Source organism: Lissotriton helveticus, chromosome 9 (assembly GCF_964261635.1).
Source record: "Lissotriton helveticus chromosome 9, aLisHel1.1, whole genome shotgun sequence".
NCBI classification, from domain to species: Eukaryota; Metazoa; Chordata; class Amphibia; order Caudata; family Salamandridae; genus Lissotriton; species Lissotriton helveticus.
In genome coordinates this window covers 511,212,420-511,226,724 of record NC_136070.1, presented here as the reverse complement: position 1 = coordinate 511,226,724, position 14,305 = coordinate 511,212,420, and the positions used below count along the sequence as shown (strand labels likewise).

General features: G+C 43.3%; 1 protein-coding gene across 1 annotated transcript in view; it reads left to right on the top strand.

The window, feature by feature from the left end:
• Window positions 1-14,305, top strand: part of LRRC9 (leucine rich repeat containing 9) — a 1,011,210-nt gene that overhangs the window by 949,422 nt on the left and 47,483 nt on the right. Inside the window, exons 29-30 of the mRNA XM_078660357.1 lie at window positions 5,522-5,590; window positions 12,911-13,036. Of these exons, the coding sequence (XP_078516483.1) occupies window positions 5,522-5,590; window positions 12,911-13,036 (195 nt within the window). The remainder of the gene's footprint in view (window positions 1-5,521; window positions 5,591-12,910; window positions 13,037-14,305) is intronic.

Below are 14,305 nucleotides of genomic sequence, written 5' to 3'. Positions count from 1 at the left end.
AAGAAGATCTGAGAAAGACTTTCCTATAAATTGTTATTGAAGCTAAATAAAAGGGTATTAAAAGATACTGTGTTTTAGATTTCGTTGAGGACAGGAGATAGGGGAGAACTGCATTTTGTTGGCATGTCATGTGATTGACAGATTTTTTCAGTTGGAGGAGAGTTTTTTTGTTAGATAGCATTAGAGGAAATATATGGAAAGATGTTTTCTGATTTTCCCTCTGTCGAAATGCCCAGACAGTCTGACAGTAAGTTCAGATGGCTATATTATGGGGACTAGACCTTTGAATTCTGAAATTAAAACTTGCGGAACTGAATTTTGTTTCACTTGCTGGATAGGCTATTTGGCCCTGAAAGCCAGCTCTACATGGTTAAATGCTTCAACTTTAGTAGGCCATTGCACGACAACTGTTGATACCACTCTGGAGCAATTAGGATAATTTTAATCTTGGATTGTGTATGAGAGGTATTGTGAGTGGTGGAGGAGATGGTAGAGACATAACATGGTCAGTTCATCAAGAAGTCTTTTTCCATTTGAACTTCTTTATGAGCCCTCATTACAAGTTGCCTACAGAAATATCCAGGTGGAATACCATCTGGCCAATTTGAGGTGGTTCTGTGTTCCTGTACCCAAATTAACTGGTTTTAAGCCATCGCCGGCTATCTCCAAAAGCCCAGTGGAAGCATGCAACATTCTCCAAAGCAGTTAAGGATCATATCATCCCTACTCAACGTTCCCTGCAGAGAAACCGTCTGTGGCAGCGCTGCTTCAATTTACCACCTACTGAGAGCAGGTGGTAAAATACCTGGAATCCGACAAAACTTTCCATTTTAGGTCAAAGCTGTCTGATTTGCTAACCACACCTTCGGGACACTTGAAATGCTTTCCTGGAAATGCCTTCTGTCCATTGCTTACCATTGGCTTTGTGGTTTGTTACTCACATTTCCTTGCTTTCTATTTGCTGTTACTATTTGTTTTAGGCTGTCAAGCTTGAGTTTGTTCTTTCTGTTGGCCAACCCCTATTTACTGTATTCTTCCACCAGTACTGAATTTCTATAAACAGGCCTTTAAATCTTGTTCTTATCTTGTCACATTTGCTGTGCATTCAAAGACAAAGGTCACAGTTTAGGCTCTGTCTTCCGGGGGGTTTGGTGGTTACTTTTTTTTCTCTGACTTCAAAGTGAGAGGATTTCTTTGACAATCATGCTGACTACTGGGGATGTGCTTGAGGAAGGCTGCAGGATGGTATTTTCTTTCTAGCACACAACAAAGTTTAAATGTAAATTAACTGAGCAGATATTTCAGAATATTTCAGAATTAGAAAATCACAAAATAAGGCAATTTTTTGGGTAGTTCTGAAGTGTGGTGGAAACAAATACTTTCGTACAATAAAAACAAATCAGTACACTGTGTGATGACATTTCAACACGTTATCATTTGTGTGCTGTATACTTTCATCAGTAAAGCTCTATGCCAGTGCAAATGTAATGGTAATTCCAATTAAAGATGAGTTGCCTGTAATGTCAGTACGCTACCACACCATGCATACCAGACTTTGTCGCACTCCACTCCATTCTACTCTGCACTGCTGCAGTCTACTCGGCACCACTCCATCCTATGCTATTCAACTCCACACTGCATCACTGCATTCTACTCTGCACCACTCCAGTCTACACTGGTCCACTCTAAGACTCTCTACTCTACACCACTCGAACTCTGACAGTGCACTCTACTCCACACTACACCACTGCGCTCTTCGCCACTCCAATCTGTGCCACTCCACTCTATGCCACTATACTCTGCAACACTGCAGTGTATGCCACTGATATCTATGCCAATGCACTCTACTGTGTACAACTACACTCTACGCCAGTGCAGTCAATGTCAATCCACTCTATGCCACTCTACTCTACTGTGCACCACTCCACTCTGAAACAATCTACTCCGCGCCACTGCACTCTACTCTGCACCACTGCACTAAGTACCAATGCACTGCATACTCAAAAGCAATGCACGCTGCGTCAATCTACTCTGCACCACTGCACTCTATGCCACTATACTATACTCTGCAACACTTTACACCGCATCACTATACACCACTGCACTCTACACCATTGCACTCTTCCCATTGTACTCTAAGTCTGTGCACTCAAATCCACTCTGCACCACTGCACTTTACACCACTTCACTACACTACGACAGTCTACTCTGCAACACTGCACTCTCTGGCATTATACTATACGGCACTACACTCTATGTATGCCACTGCACTCTACTCTGCACCACTCTACGCCAATGCCCTCTACACCACTACACTCTACCCCACTATACTCTGCATCACTCCACTCTACCTTGCACCACTCCACTCTACTCTGCACCACTCCACTTTACGAGTCTTCACTGTACGCCTCTCTACTCTGCAGCACTGCTCTCTCAACCACTGAACTCTAACCCGCTCTACTCTGCGCCTCACTCAATGCCACTACTCTCTACTTTGCACCACTTTAATCTATGCCACTCTACTGCACTCTACACCAATGCACTCTATGCCACTGCACTCTATGCCAGTACACTCTATGCTACTGTGCACCACTGCACTCTATGCCCCTCCACGCTACGCCTCCCTACTCTACATATCTCTACTCTATGTCAGTGCACTCTATGCAACTCTACAATGCACCACTGCACTCTATGGTGCTTCACTCTGTGCCACTCTACTCTGCAGCACTGCATTCTACGCCTGTGCACTCTACGCCACTACTCGATGCCACTGCACTGTACCCTGCACCACTCCACACTATCCTGCACCACTTTATTTTACTCTATAACACTATACTCTACTCCACTACACTCCGTGTCACTCCACTCACCCACACTCCACTCACCCACACTCCAGTCAATGCCACTCTACTCTGCGCCACTGCACTCTACTCTGCGCCACTGCACTCTACTCTGCGCCACTGCACTCTACTTTGCGCCACTGCACTCTACTCTGCACCACTGCACTCTACTCTGCACCACTGCACTCTACCCTAATGCACTCTACACCACCCTACTCAAAACCAATGTTCTCTACTCTACTGCACTCTATGCCAATCTACTCTGCACCACTGTACTTTATTCCACTTTACTCTAGGCCACTCTACGACAATTCACACTATCAATCAATCAGTATGTGTATACCACGACTTATCACCCCGTGGGTATCCAGGCGCTGCAGGTCTTAGTCGAAGAGCCAGATCTTGTGTTCCATGGTAGAGGTGTTGTGGGAGTGTGTTCCAGGCTTTGGCGTCGAGGTGAGAGAAGAAGCGTCTTCCGGTGTGGCTGTGGCGGATGGGTGGCATCTGTGCGAGCACGAAGTGAGCGGAGAGATGGTTTCTGGGTGGTTGGTGGAAGGTCTAGCGATGGTTGATGTAGTGTGGTTCTAGGTTGTGAAGGGCTTGAACTGGCATCTCTTCTGGATGGGGAGCCAGTGGAGATCTTTTAGGTGCTGGGTGATGTTTGTTCTCTTGGGCAAGTTGAGGATCAGTCTGGCTGCTGCGTTCTGGATTGTCGGGAGTCTTTGCATGAGTTCGGAGTTTGTGCCGGCATAGAGTGCATAGCTGTGGTTGAGCCGGCTGGTGATAAGCCTCTGTGTCACCATTTTCCTGGTGCTAATGGGGAGCCACCTGAAGATTTTTCGGAGCATGCCGAGGTGACATCATTGACTTGCATTTCATGGAGAGTTTGCTGTCTAGTACGATGCCGGGGTTGTGGCGTGGTATTTTGGTGTAGAGGTGGGTCTGAGCTCCGTAGGCCACCTGGAGTTGTTCCAGAGGGCAGTGTGTCTGTGGAAAATCAGGACTTCCATCTTGTCCGTTTTCAGTTTGAGGCTGTTGTCTTTCATCCATATTGCTACGTTCTTCTTGCAGTTGTGGAAGTTAGTCTTTGTCTGAGTGGGGTTTGATGATAGTGAGAGGCCTAGTTGGGTGTCATCTGTGTAGGACATAAATGTTGATGTGTGTCTTCTAAGAATGTCTGCAAGTGGTGTAATTTAGATTTTGAAGAGGGGGAGGGGGGGGCTGTGCCTTGGAACAATGTAAATGTAAATGTAAATTGATACTTGTATAGCGCACTACTCACCCGCAAGGGTCTCAAGGCGCTTGTACGAATACCGCTGTGGAACCCATCCTGGCTTTCCCTGTGAGGTGTCCACTCCTGCGCACCCCCAAGGTGGAGGCCAGGCATCCTTAGCATTGTGGGGGCCGTTGTGGAGATTAAGCAAGCTATTGCCCAGAGTTGCAGAGTGGGACTCTATGATTGGAATAGGCACCGAGGCGAGAATTATCAGGTCTGTGGAATTTTTGAGCCCAAGACCCGCCGAGGCGGGGAATTGAACCCTGGTCCCAGGCTAGACCTCTGCATCAGGGTCTGCCGCTCTAACCATTGAGCCACACTTCTCCACAATGAAACCCCACTCTATGACGCTCTACTCCATTAAACTCTATTCTAGTCTATGACACGCCACTCAACTCTTTGCCACTCCTCAACACTACTCCACTCAATGAAGTTCTGTGCAACTTCCTCTATGCCACTTCATGCCACTTTACTCCACTCTATTCTATGGCACACTACTCCACTGCACTGCACTCAACTCCACTCTATGCCACTCCACTCTACAACACTCTACTTCGCTCTGTGCTATTCTACTCTCTTACTCTACCCCACTCTATTCTACTCCACTCTATGACAATCTTCTCCACTGTATGCCACTCCACTCTACAACACTCCACTCCACTCTGACACCACTCATGCTCTATTCTACTCTGTGCCTGTCCACTCTTCGACACTCTACTCCCTCAATGACAGTTTACAACACTCAGCGCCACTCCTCTCAACTCTACACCACTCTAAGCTACTCCATAACACTCCACTCAGCTCCACTTTATGACACTTCATGCCACTCTCCTTAACATCACTAAATTTTAGCCATGTTGTACAGCAGCCACACTGGTGTACAACATGGCTAATACACATTGGCAAAGTCAATAGCTCTTGCATTGATATGACTTATTGGCTTTGCCAATGTGTGTTTAAACTGGTAAGTAATGTCACATAGTTAGTACTTACTCTGAGGACTTTAACTCATGTTATATGGAAATATGGATATGATCTGAAATCATTATATCTGGTCTCTGTCACCCCTTAATTCTGGCATCTATAATGAGACCCTTGGTGTCTGGAATTCAAAGTCTTCACATTTACTGTGTCCTTTTAGTGTCAGAGGGTCATTTCTACCTCACCTGGCTCTTTCTCTCTTATTCAAAGTTGCAAAAGTAGTTTTAGGTAGATATCACCACAGCCTAGCAGTATTGTTCAAATGTTAAGTCTTTAGAAACACTGGAAATACAAGATAGGTCACATCTGTTTCTAATCAAATTTCCAACGGAAAAATCTATTGCACAAAGATTAACTCCTAAACAGAATAAAATCAATGTGCCTAGGAAATGTGAAGTCTATTAATATGTTTTCTTTTGAATAGGAAACAGCTGAGCTGGATAAGCTGGAATCATTTCCGTCCATTGTGGAACTTACCATACTTGGAAATCCAGTGAGTACATTGTACTACAAATTATAAAGTGTGGAAGATTGCAGCAAATGCATGTGTTGCCTCTATCGTAGTTGGTATTGTGTACATATTTAGTCCGGGTTATCAATTCCCAACATTAATCAAAAATGCACATCTTGAGGGCCACTTGAGGGCAGAGGCAAAAGCCTCATCACGATATTAAGCAATCGCGATGCCGTTGTGCCTCATCCAATTGAAAGATATACATAGAACATACCCTGTCAGACACAAACTATGGAAAATGGGAGTAATTGCCTTCTCCAGGTGCCTCTGGTGAATAGCACACGAAGGGCGACTAATCCACACAGTATGGGGCTGCGTCAGACTGGTACGGTACTCCAGTTGGGTGCATATGTGCCTGGGGATTTTCTGTGGTGCAGCGTGCCTCAAAACCCAAAAACGATCCTTCTAGATCTCATTGTAGATCAGCAGAGCACACTGACATTGTGAGAATGGTTCTGATAGTGTCTGAGAGAGACATAGCCCACCATTGGAAGGATACGAAAGGATCCTCATAAGCCAGGACATTGGACATGAAAATCCGTACATACACGAGTATTTGGGCAGATTTAGAGGGACTGAGACACTCGTAGCATTGTAGGGAAGTCTGGGTGGGAAGAGGGTTGGGGGGGGGGGTGATAAGGGGTTACCAGTGGAAAAGCTCCTAAGTTATGTTGTTGTCATTCTATTTTCCACTCAGAGGTGGAACATGTTCTACTAAACGGAAAAAAAATACAATTATTTTAAAAAATTGGAAAGAAAATACACACCTTAATTTCTTGCCAAACCATTTAACATGAGAAATACATATACATCACACCATAAAACGAAAAGCTTTCAAGCTGTAATATAAATAACCTATGGACCTTATTTAGAGTTTGGTGGATGGGATACTCCATCACAAACGTGGCGGATGCTTTGTCCCCCGTATTTGAAGTGTAGTACTGCCTTCGACACTTGTAATGATTAGGACGGGATATGCCCCTCCTTTGAGCACAGTATCCCATCTGCCACACTTCAAATAAGTAAATTTGTAAATAGTGATCCCCACGGAGAAAGATTAGCCCTTCACTTCCACGACAATAGTATCAAAACAGATGTAGAGTAAACCTTACAAGAGTTGGTTTTCAATAATGCATTTAGTTCATTTATTTTTATGTATCTTCTCAGTCGTGAATATATATCAAGTTTTAGCGATTATTATACATTACTTATATTATACAAAAGATAAGGTGCTCCTATAAGGTGACGGCACAGTGAGAGTGATCAATTGTGAAAAAAGTGCATATGTGCTATGTATAAAAATATATACATGTGGCTGATAGGGATAATACTAGAGTGTTTGAAGTCAATACTCGTCAAGCGAGTATTGATATCCATCAACTTTTTTAAATGTATGTACCACTTTCTACTCATGTGTATTCCTGACTGTGATCTGGTATGCAGTGATTTTATGGCAAGGCACGGAGGCCAATATTATGCATATTTATTTAATTGCCAACTCACAGCAGCAACAGCAAACAATGCAAAGAATTTAGAATTTAAAAAGTAACATTCTAAAGTTAACAAGGTTCTGTGAAGGGCAGCCATATTCCTTCTTTGTTGCTGCTCACAGCCAAGATAAGTCATGTTTCTATGTGTACCTGTTGGTTGCCTTGTTTTGCCTGATTTTGGACATGCTTGGGGGCCTGTGAACCTGATTTGGGGGTATTGACATCCCATGATTGTACTTGCCCATCCTTGAGGATGCTTTTAATGTATTTCATGTCTTTTCATACTCCTTCCTTATGTTTTGATTTGAATGTACAGCGTTACATCTTGCTGATTTAACAAACGTGCGCTTTGCCCTACCCTTAACCTGACCCCCCCTTCCCTTCACACTCCGTTTTTTCCACCAAAAACGAACGTTGATAATCTTTTCATCCCCTTCGGTGCTTTCTTCCAGTTACGAAGTCGCGAGTCTTCACTGTCCCCCCCCCCCCCCCTACGTTCGCTCTGACCCTAATTTCAAATCTGGGGAGGATTTCCCAAATCTATTATTGGACTTCCTCTCCCTCCCCCTCCCCGCGTTTACCATCGGAGACTAAGAACCTCGCCTTTCCCTCCTTCGCCACCGCATCTGACACGGAGACTCTCCGTTTCACTCACTCGATGTTTCACTCACCCAACTCTGCTCCCTCCTTCAGCTGAAGGCTCCCTCCGCTTTTCTCCTCGACGCGCGCGGTCTTCGGACTGCGCATGAATGCATTTTAATCCTCTTGGCCTCCCGTCCCCGATCACCTGACCCGACCGCCATCTTCGATAGGGATCCTGCCTATCAAACCCATGAAAAACTATCGGCCATCTTTTGGACATGCAAAAGAGCTGGTTTGGCAGTTTTCCCTCGGGATTCAACGTCGATCGACGAAGCCTTCGTCCTACCTCACAAATTGATTGAATTTAACCCTTTCACCGATTTAGCTAACTAATTTGAATTTTAGATTTAAATTTATAAAGGGTCTGATAATAATTATATTTAATAAGATCTTATTATTATATTTAAATTAAAGGCGCTTAGAGCAGCTTTGCACTGACCCAGCGCCCTCTTACATTCAAGACCCAATATGGATCAAACTGATTTGAGTGGAGACTCTGTTGATATGAGAATCAAAGATTCAGTTGACAAAGCAGAGTCAACTTTGGCCACATAACTGGGTAAAAAGCTTGATGACTGTATTGGAAGAATGGAGGAGAGACTGTCAAGGGACAAAGATATAACTGCTCAAGTCTGCTCATTGGAGGTAGACAAATCTGGTTCCATACCTTCGGGTAGTGGTGTAAAGGACAGTAAAAAGAGGAGGCATACTGAAGATGTATCTCAAAATAAAAGGCCCTTTATGTTGAAAGGCAAGGAAAGATCATCTCATACGGAGATTACAGATAAGGCTATGAAGGCCAAGAAAGGGGAACGCAAAATTATCATTTGCGATGAATCCTCCAGTAGTGGAGAGATACTAGTCTCATGTTCCTCTGAATTCCAGACCTCCGAGGAGGAAGATGAAATAGAAGGTAAAAGGATCAAAAAAGAAAATACGGATTGCCTTTTTGACCCCTTAGGAGAACAAATGTTTGACCCTAATTCAATTCAACACCCTCTCTCCCCTCAATGGGAACCAATCAAACACGTTGCTGATTACGTTCAGTTCTGGATAAGAAGAGAAATACCTAGAGAAGTAAGAACAAAACTAAGATCAGAATGTCCCAGACCCTCCTTATCTAATAAAGTTGCTCTTACTCCTGAGCTCGACTCTAAAATGCTTACATTCCTCAACAAAATGGGTAGAGACCCAAGACGAGGACTCTACAAAGGCCTGAAAGGCTGGCAAGATCATCTCTTGGATGTTTTTGGACCCTTGACCAGAATCTTCGACCTTTGTGAAGAGGCCTATCTACAAAATGGCATTATTGATCCAATAGACCTTCGCCAATGGATACAAAGGGCTATCTGCCTACTAGGCAATGCCAATGCCTCCCTTTGTATCGAAAGATGAAAAAGCCTCCTGATGAAAATTGACCCTAAATTAGCCGAATTAGCTTCAAAAGAATCTGGCGAAAGAGCCGACGGAATGCTTTTCGGTGAAGACTTTGTCAAGGGGATGGCCAAATATGCAGGAGCCTTCAATTCCTTCCCGACAGTACAAAAAGACATTAAACGTGTTTTTGGCTCGGCCGGGAGGATGCGGGGCCATTTCCCCGTCCGTGGCTTTGGTATCTCAAGAGGCTCCTTTTCCAGAGGTGGATTTAAATCATCATCCTTCCAATCATCCACCTACTCTCCTAACTTCTTTCCCCAAAGACAAAGAGGGGAGAGAGGAGGCAGATACAGAGGAGAAAGAAGAGGTAGATATCAAGGTATGTGTGGGAAACGACCCTTCTTCTACCGTTCCAAAGGTGGGTGGCCGACTAGCCTTATTTATAGACAATTGGAAACGTATCACGACAGACCCATGGGTTCTTCAGACAGTTCCTGGTTATGTAATAGACCTGATTGCTCCCCCAATTGAACTGAAGAAACCCCCCCTTCTAAGATTTGCAATAGATCAGGAACACCTAGTTTTCAGGAAGTAGAAGAGTTATTAAAGAAAGGCGCGATAGAAAAGGCAGACCTTTCTCACAGAGGGTTCATAAGCAACCTTTTCTTAGTGGAGAAAAAAGACAAGACTATGAGACCCGTTATAAACCTAAAAGAAGTAAACGAATGGGTGGTATACAACCATTTCAAGATGGAGGGTATCCACATGTTGAGAGATACTCTAAGAAAGGGAGATTGGCTAACTCGCCTAGACCTGAAAGACGCCTATCTAACCATTCCAGTTTGTCAAGATCAAAGAGATCTTTTAAGGTTTATTTGGAAAGACATCATGTGGAGGTTCAAGAGCCTTCCCTTCGGTCTGACGTCTGCCCCTTGGTGCTTTACCAAAGTAATGCGCCCCATCGCAGCTTGGTTGCGATCAAGGGGAATAAGACTAATCATCTACCTGGATGACATTCTCATTATGTCGGACTCCAAAACTCAAGCTCAAGAACATACCTCCTTAGCAGTAAGAATAATAGAGGAACTGGGTTTTATAGTGAACAGAAAGAAGTCCTGCCTGATCCCCAGTCAAGAGGGTTTTCAGATCTCGACCTCAGATTGTGTCTTGAGGTTACCTATGGAGAAAGTGAGAATGATTCGCAGAGAGGTCAGGAAATTACTTTCCAGGGACTCGACCATCCTGAGACAAGCGGCAAGGGTTATAGGCCTTCTTACAGCCTCAATCCAAGCAATATTCCCGGCACCTCTCCACTACCGAGCGATGCAAAGGTTGAGAACCTTGTATTTGAACAAAGGCGTAACTTATTCTCAGAAAGTATTTCTAGATTCAGAATCCAGGGAAGAACTAGCCTGGTGGTTAGAGAACCTCGAAGCCTGGAATGGCCGTGCAATATTCAGTCAGAACCCAGATATCATTATAGAGTCGGACGCGAGTCTTCAGGGTTGGGGCGCAAGATGTGGTTCCTTGACTACAGGAGGAACATGGACAGCTCAAGAGAAGGAAATGCACATCAATTACCTGGAATTGTTGGCAGGCTCTTTTGCAGTGAAGAGCTTCACAAAAGATCAGGTAAAGTGTTGCATTCTCCTAAAGATGGACAACATCTCAGCGGTCAGATATGTGAACAAGCTAGGAGGCCCTCGCTCAAAGGCTCTAGCAGATCTGGCAAAAGAATTCTGGCACTTTTGTCTGAGCAGAAATATTATGGTTCTAGCTCAATATTTGCCTGGCGTGAACAACTCCATCGCTGACTGGAATTCATGTCAACTGAAAGACGTCAGCGATTGGAAGCTCAACAATCAAATCTTTTCTTTATTGAACAAGATTTGGGGTCCCCTTCTCATAGATCTCTTTGCGAATCGTACCAATGCTCAGATTCGGAGATTCTTCAGTTGGAGACCAGATCCAATGGCGGAGGCAGTGGATGCTCTAATGCAACCATGAATAGACTCTCCTTGCTATGCGTTTCCCCCCTTTGCTCTTATTCAGAGAGTCCTACTCAAAGTCAAAATGGACAAACCGGAAATTGTCCTAATTATTCCCTTCTGGCCGTCTCAAGTATGGTACCCAGATCTTTGAAAAATGCTGATTGCCGACCCAGTACTTCTTCCGGACATACCAGATTTACTAATCAACGCTTCGGGAGACTTTCACGAATTGGTCCTTCAAGGTCATCTCAGACTAATTAATGGCCTGTTTAATTTCGGGAGAGCCTCTCAAATGTCAGGCTTATCTTCGGAGGCTTCGAATCTTATCAAGGACTCTTGGGCACCTGGAACCTCAAAGGCATACAGGTTGGCTTGGAAAAAATGGTACTGTTGGTGTACTTCAAGGGATCTGGATCCCTTTTCAGCTCCTTTAGTTGAAGTTGTAAACTATCTCTCAGAAATTTTCCTCGGGGGGAAAAGCATATAGTACCGTTAATATCGCTAGATCAGCTATCTCTTCGAGACGCGATTTAGTCGATAGTCTTCCCGTTGGACAACATGATGTCGTAAGAAGGCTCTTAAGAAGTGTAAGAATTAAAGCTCTCCCTGGAGCTAAATACTCTTCGCTATGGGACGTGGATTTCGTTTTGAAAGAACTCATGCCTTGGAGCTAAAATGAATTTTTGTCTCTCAGGGATCTGTCCTTAAAATTAGTCATGTTGTTATGTTTAATTTCATTTCGGAGAACTTCTGATGTGAGAGCTCTAGAAATCTCTGGACGCAGGTTTGTTCCCGAGGGTATTTGTTTCACCATCTCAAAGAGAACTAAAACTATGTCTAGGACTATTTTCTATCCCAGCTTTGATAATTGTAGAAAACTTTGTGTTGTAAGATGTATACGTGAATATTAAAAAAGAACCGAATGTCTGAGGGTAGATTCCGAGTCACAATTAATTATTTCCTTTAGACACCCTCATAAGGCTGTTTCCCCTCCTACTCTAGGTCGCTGGGTTAGAGAGGTAATGTCTAGGGCGGGGATTGATTTATCCAAGTTTGGTGCTCATTCAGCTAGAGGGGCAATGGCTTCAAAGGCCTTCTTTTTAGGAGGTGGTTTATCAGCCATCTTGTCAATGGCTGATTGGTCTTCTGACTCTGTTTTTAGAAAGTTCTATTTCAAACCTCTGGACTGTCCGGTGTCGAATATTATGGCAAGGCTTTAAACATGCATAATATTGGCCTCCGTGCCTTGCCATACAATTCAGATTTTCCACAGTTCAGTGGGTTGAAAATCATGATTTTATTAAAGACACGGAGGCTGATATTATCCCTCCCTGTCTTTTTTCCCACCCTTGATAACTTCTGTTTAACTTTTTCAGGTGCTGACAATAAGAAGTAATCTGCTATGGATTCTACTCTGGTTGGATTTCAAGTTTCTTAGTTTTACTCAATTTTTCATGGATTAATTCTATGGACTGTTCGCAGCTTGAAGAAGGAATATGGCTGCCCTTCACAGAACCTTGTTAACTTTAAAATGTTACTTTTTAAATTCTAAATTCTTTCCATTGTTTGCTGTTGCTGCTGTGAGTTGGCAATTAAAGAAATATGCATAATATCAGCCTCCGTGTCTTTAATAAAATCATGATTTTCAACCCACTGAACTGTGGAAAATCTGAATTTTCCTTGGTATTTTAAATCTGCTCCTTGTAGTTTAATCTATATGTGAGATATTTGAATGACTAAAATAAGCAAATCTTAGGCTGAGACAATTATTAAAGTCACGTTATGCTACATTTCTTCAGATTTCCCGTAAAATGCTTCATCGTCCAATACTTGTTTTTCGGTTGCCGAGCCTGCAGATATTGGATGGCATTCCAGTGACTACAGAGGAACGTACAAGAGCTGAGATTTATATTTTTGAACAACAAGTAAGGAAATCCATAACACATTGTTTTCTACTACTTTACTCTGTAATACGTTATTGTTTGTCTAAATCTTTGTTAATCGGATATAATTGAAATGCTTAAAACAAAATATATTTCTATCCTCACCAGTTTCAAATTGATCAGACTCTGAAGGAACGAACTATTATTATATGGTGCATCAATTTCATTTTAAGTGCATTTTTAAATGGAATGTTAATCCTTGATGGTCAGGGGCATTAAATATACCTAGATATACCCGTTAGATCAGAGGCTCCACCCTAAACCTTTTGCCCTGGTGTACTTTAGGTCAAGGACATTATGGTCATGTTGGCATCAAACACTTTATTATTTTTCAAGTTATTTGAGAGTCAAATTAGTCTTTATGAATTCATGTGGTACTTTTAGAATCTCATCAGCCCCTGTACGTAGAGACGAGTCCAGCAAAGCCCAAATTAGTCTAAAATAGCGAAGATTATTCAAAGAAGCGCTCATTCTAATGGATGCCCATTCTGCACAACTTGTCAGCTGTATCCGGAAATGTTCTAATTTTTGTCTGCACACTGGGCTGGGCTCGAACAACTTCAGGAGCGAAGCCGAGTTACAGTCACCACTGAATGCCTCCTTGGCTCCAGAATGACCCCGTTTGTGATCCCAGTTACTTTCTTCTTACAGCGATGATGACCCGAACCCTGACACTGAAGATGGGCAGTTTTTACAACTCATCAATGCAGATATTTTTTGTATTTAAACTGCCAAAATGCGCTTGAAAGGTGTTCTGAGATGTCAATCCCTTGAGCATACTCTGTATTTTGAGACCTTTAACAGTGGTCAAAAAGGCAAAAGGGACAAAGTGCTAACTAACTTCAGATCATAAGGCACATTCCTTCCTTGAAATTCTTTGGCGTTCAGAGCATGAAGCTGGTCCCCTTTTTAGACATCCATACTAATGCCTTCCCTGCCTTGCCTCGTGGGCTGGAACCAACATGACTAGATTTTCTAGTATGTCAGACCTTGACCTGTTCTGCACCATTGCCAGTTCGTGGTTTGTTGATGTGGTAAAATGACACCCAGCGCATAATGGCTTGAGAGATGAGAAAGGATCTGTTGTACACACAGAACTGACTTTTGGGTCTGTAGCGTCAGACACATTTAAGGCTTCAAAGCACTTGCTTTGCTTAGCGATAGACACATCACATCCTGTACCTCCTTCTGTAGACTTGGATATCGTCCTTCACGGGTTCTTCTGGTTCACAGGCTTCATTGTGGGTATTC